General features: G+C 41.9%; 1 protein-coding gene across 1 annotated transcript in view; it reads right to left on the bottom strand.

Annotated features, from left to right (window-relative positions):
• Window positions 1-1,436: 1,436 nt before the first annotated feature.
• The window catches only part of TRAP1 (TNF receptor associated protein 1), a 283,860-nt gene continuing 281,491 nt past the window's right edge, over window positions 1,437-3,805 (bottom strand). The window contains exons 17-18 of the mRNA XM_086941396.1: window positions 3,308-3,380; window positions 1,437-2,079 (exon numbers count right to left, since the gene is read on the bottom strand). Coding sequence (XP_086797522.1) covers window positions 1,978-2,079; window positions 3,308-3,380 — 175 coding nt within the window. The 3' untranslated portion in view covers window positions 1,437-1,977. The remainder of the gene's footprint in view (window positions 2,080-3,307; window positions 3,381-3,805) is intronic.

Raw genomic sequence — 3,805 nt, 5'->3', positions numbered from 1 at the left:
TTGACTACGGGAATGCCCTCTTTCTTAACTCTCAGAAACTCGTTTTATCTAAGTTGCAGTCCATACAGAATGCGGCTGCTAGAATCCTTCTTGACATCCCCCGCCGCCAGCCTACTTCTCCCGCCATTCGTCATCTACATTGGCTAAGGGTAGAGGGCCGCATTAAATTCAAGGCCCTCTGCATTGCCTATAAGGCAGTGCATGGCGTTGGACCTAAGTTTCTGACTGAAGCATTTCAGCTGTACACCCCTAAAAGGCAGCTGAGATCTGCCAACACCTGCCTCCTGCCGGTACCTCGCACGAGAACAGCAACCTGGGGAGACAGACGTTTCCTGGTTGCTGCGCCCAAGCTTTTGAACCTGTTGCCACTCATGATTAAAACTGCTCCCAATTTGATGAGCTTTCGTAGGCTCCTAAAGACATGGTTGTTCAACCAGTAAGCTTGCTGCTCGGTCCCTCTGGCCTCCACATGCGCCGAGACACCTTCGGGTAATTGTATGCGCAATAAAAATATCGAAAATAAATAAGTAAATAAATAAATAAATGAGTATTTTGGTGTACAACCCTATATCTCAAAACAATTTGCGTAGTTTTGACCCATCAAAAGAATTAAAATTATGCGCCACAACTTTTTTCATAAGGAGCGGAAAATCTCTGCCTTCCTCAATTAGTATGGTTATTGCAGTGGATTGTGTAACATTGGTAAAATGCTGATATGTTAGAACAATGGAAACAGTGAAAATTGCAAACCGTCCCTTTATTGCTTTGACGCGAGCACTAAGGTGTCAGGTAGTGGAAAACACAAGTTCCTAAACTGTACCCAGCCAAAAATGTAACAATCAGCAACTCAAAAACTATCTTCAGTCCTCAAGGGTTTCTTTCCAAGTGTACGCAGCAGTGTAAAGACCAACATTATTTTACAAGGAAGGATGAGAATCTCAGCAGAAAAGGTGCTTCCACTTAAGCCTTAATTATAGGGCCAAGCAAAAAAGGTTTCCTATTTGATTAGACTTGCTTCCGTGCTCATTTCCAGTACTGTCAATGGTACTTCACACGAGTGTACTCTAAACACCCCTCTGTTGCACAGTCTCAGTAATAAGGCAACCAATAACCACCATAATCAAGTGGCTTTGGGAAACGGGACTGACACAGCCAACAAACTGCTGAAAAGGTCTTTCAGTGATTACCACACATGGCATCTTCAAACATCTCCAGGGCCTTTTGCATCCACACCTGGATACTTTTAGTTTCTGCCCTAACCCTAGGCTTGCGCCTTTGTACTCTGAAACAAGCACATTTTATATACTCTAAATTTGCCTTAAAAGTTATGGAATCACCTGTAAGTTGACCAGTTCACAGCGGGCACTATACAAAAAGTCATTAATACACTTGCCTCCTGAAATGTACCCCTAACAAAAACACATCAATTCTGAGGCCAGAATGTACACAGTTATTTTACTGATATTACTTTCACTGTGATCTTTCTTTCACAATGGAGTTGCAGAAATTTGACAGTGGTCACAATTTGTAGCCAAAGAGTTAGTGAACAACTTTTCTACATACATGTCCACAAACTGCTGTATCCTCAACCCCAAGACATGTCCTCAATTAAAAAACAGTTCAACATTAGGAATTGTTTTACGTTTGTCACGGGTACATCTAGGGTAACAGTCACTTATGGTCCTCTATAGTGCATGCAGTGCCTCAGCATCCACTTTAACCCCATCCCCTATACAAATCTGAAACTCTTCAGATTTTAACATTCAAAGCAATGAATCCTGGCATCTTCTGCAAGAGTGCAGCTGGAGCTGTGTGCTGTTGGACGCTGGGAACTGCAACTCTGGCCAGTCATGAAAAGTCAATGTCTCTGTAGAAAATTCAATCCTGGCTGTGACCTCAAGAATGTGTCCCAGCAGGATAGACCAAGAACCGCTCCAAGTTTCAGCTGTGAAATTCCTCACAGGCCCTTTTTGACACTCAGTGTTTCTCCAGTGCTTTGGTGAGAAGTTCATTCAGGCGGCTCACCATTGGTCGGGGGTCCTCATTCAGGCCTGCTGTAATCATAGCGTTCTCATAAATCTGAAAATGCGATGAGAAAAAACATTATAGCAGAATACAAAAGTTCCTTGAGTCTTACTTAGTTGTACAACCCTACTAACTTAACAGCCATGCACTGCTCCATAAATTAGGGTACGTTAAATATGACTTAGTTAGGCCTGGTCATGTGAGGGAAGTTTGAACTGATGCTGCTCATGCTATAGATGTGTGTAAACAAAAGTGTGTGTGTGTGTGTGTATGCATGTATGTGTAATTTAAATGGTTGCTCCTCATTCTGTACTCATTGTATGTCAGGGATGCTTGCACTGTATCGAAGACATATATCCGCTTAAGTGATTCTGTACTTCTGCGATCTGTGCTGCACCTGCTCGGTGTTTGTATGGAAGCATGCACTGCTACGGCACATACTTCAAGCATTCTGTTTGTGTGCTGGACACTTGTACTGAATGTGTCTATTCAATTCTATACTTGTGTGCATGAAGAAAGCTCGCAATGCCATGGCCCATGTTTTAACATTGATTTTGGTAACAACATACATCTTTTATTTCAGCATCTACAGAACCAAGGGTGAACGTGCACTTTGCAAATACACAATATGTTACTAAAATAACAGTACAGTGTTCTTCTAATGCTCATTGTAAACCTCTATTTTAATGAAGTAATAAGCTTCTACGGGGTGACACCAATATATAGCTAATATAGGTCTAGCTAGTCTGCGTGTGAAACTTTGCAAAAATAATAGGCATGTTGTACTTGTTCTGTCTGCACGGAAACTTTGTGTTGCCGTTTTAAGCTTCTGCACCAAATGCGGATGAGTTAAGCTGCATGGATGACGCATATTTTCTGTACGTATTACTACTGTTGCTGCGAATCTCCGTGTGTGCTATGAAATCTATATAAACAGCCTGTCTTGTGCAATCCATTCTGAGGATGCAGCACACTATTGAACTGCTTGTTGTAGTTTACCAGTTCATTCTTTGTGAGGAAAAAGATACCCTGATAGTGCTTTTTAATTCATCATAACTATTGAATAACAAGCCCAAAGGTGGCCATAAAAAGAAAACAAACAACCCAACAGATGATTAGGTCATTAAGTCTTCTGGACAGTATTGTGATTCAAGTACATGTCCCTGCTGCACCAAGAGGGCACCAGAACAATCAAACAAGTGTATCCCCAAGCTACTGTTTTCACTCTTCCGTCAACTCTTATGCTCACATGCCTATTCCTCCACAAAGATGACAAGTATACCTGCTCGAGCACAAGCTGTGCCAAGTCCGGCTCACTGTCCCGCAGCTGTACCAGTTTCTTTATAAGGGGGTGCCTAAAACACAAAAATATTGAATTAGTGCTTTACTTTGTAGAAAATAGAATTACTTTGTACTACATTTGTATGCCACTAAAGAGAAACATAATTAAACTAATTTGAGTTTATTTTTGCAACTTATTCTCTTATTTCTTCGTTATCTGGGATTTTTCCTCGCCATAAGCTTCTGTTTAGAATACAATCGTGTTGTTCAATGTGTTTTCCATGATACAATTCAGTATAGCAAAAGCAATACTTCTAGACACGAGAACTGTACTTTCCAGATACTTGCATTGGTGTAGAATTCATTTGGAAAAAAATGAAACTATTAACGAGTCCAGGGCCGGACTGGGAAGTGAAAGCAGCCCAGGCAAATTTTGCCAGACCAGCCCCCGTCTGGCGCGTAGCGAGCCGGCTCCCGTCCGGCGCGTAGCAAGCGAGCG

Source organism: Lissotriton vulgaris, chromosome 10 (assembly GCF_964263255.1).
Source record: "Lissotriton vulgaris chromosome 10, aLisVul1.2, whole genome shotgun sequence".
NCBI classification, from domain to species: Eukaryota; Metazoa; Chordata; class Amphibia; order Caudata; family Salamandridae; genus Lissotriton; species Lissotriton vulgaris.
This window is presented reverse-complemented; position numbering and strand designations above follow the sequence as displayed.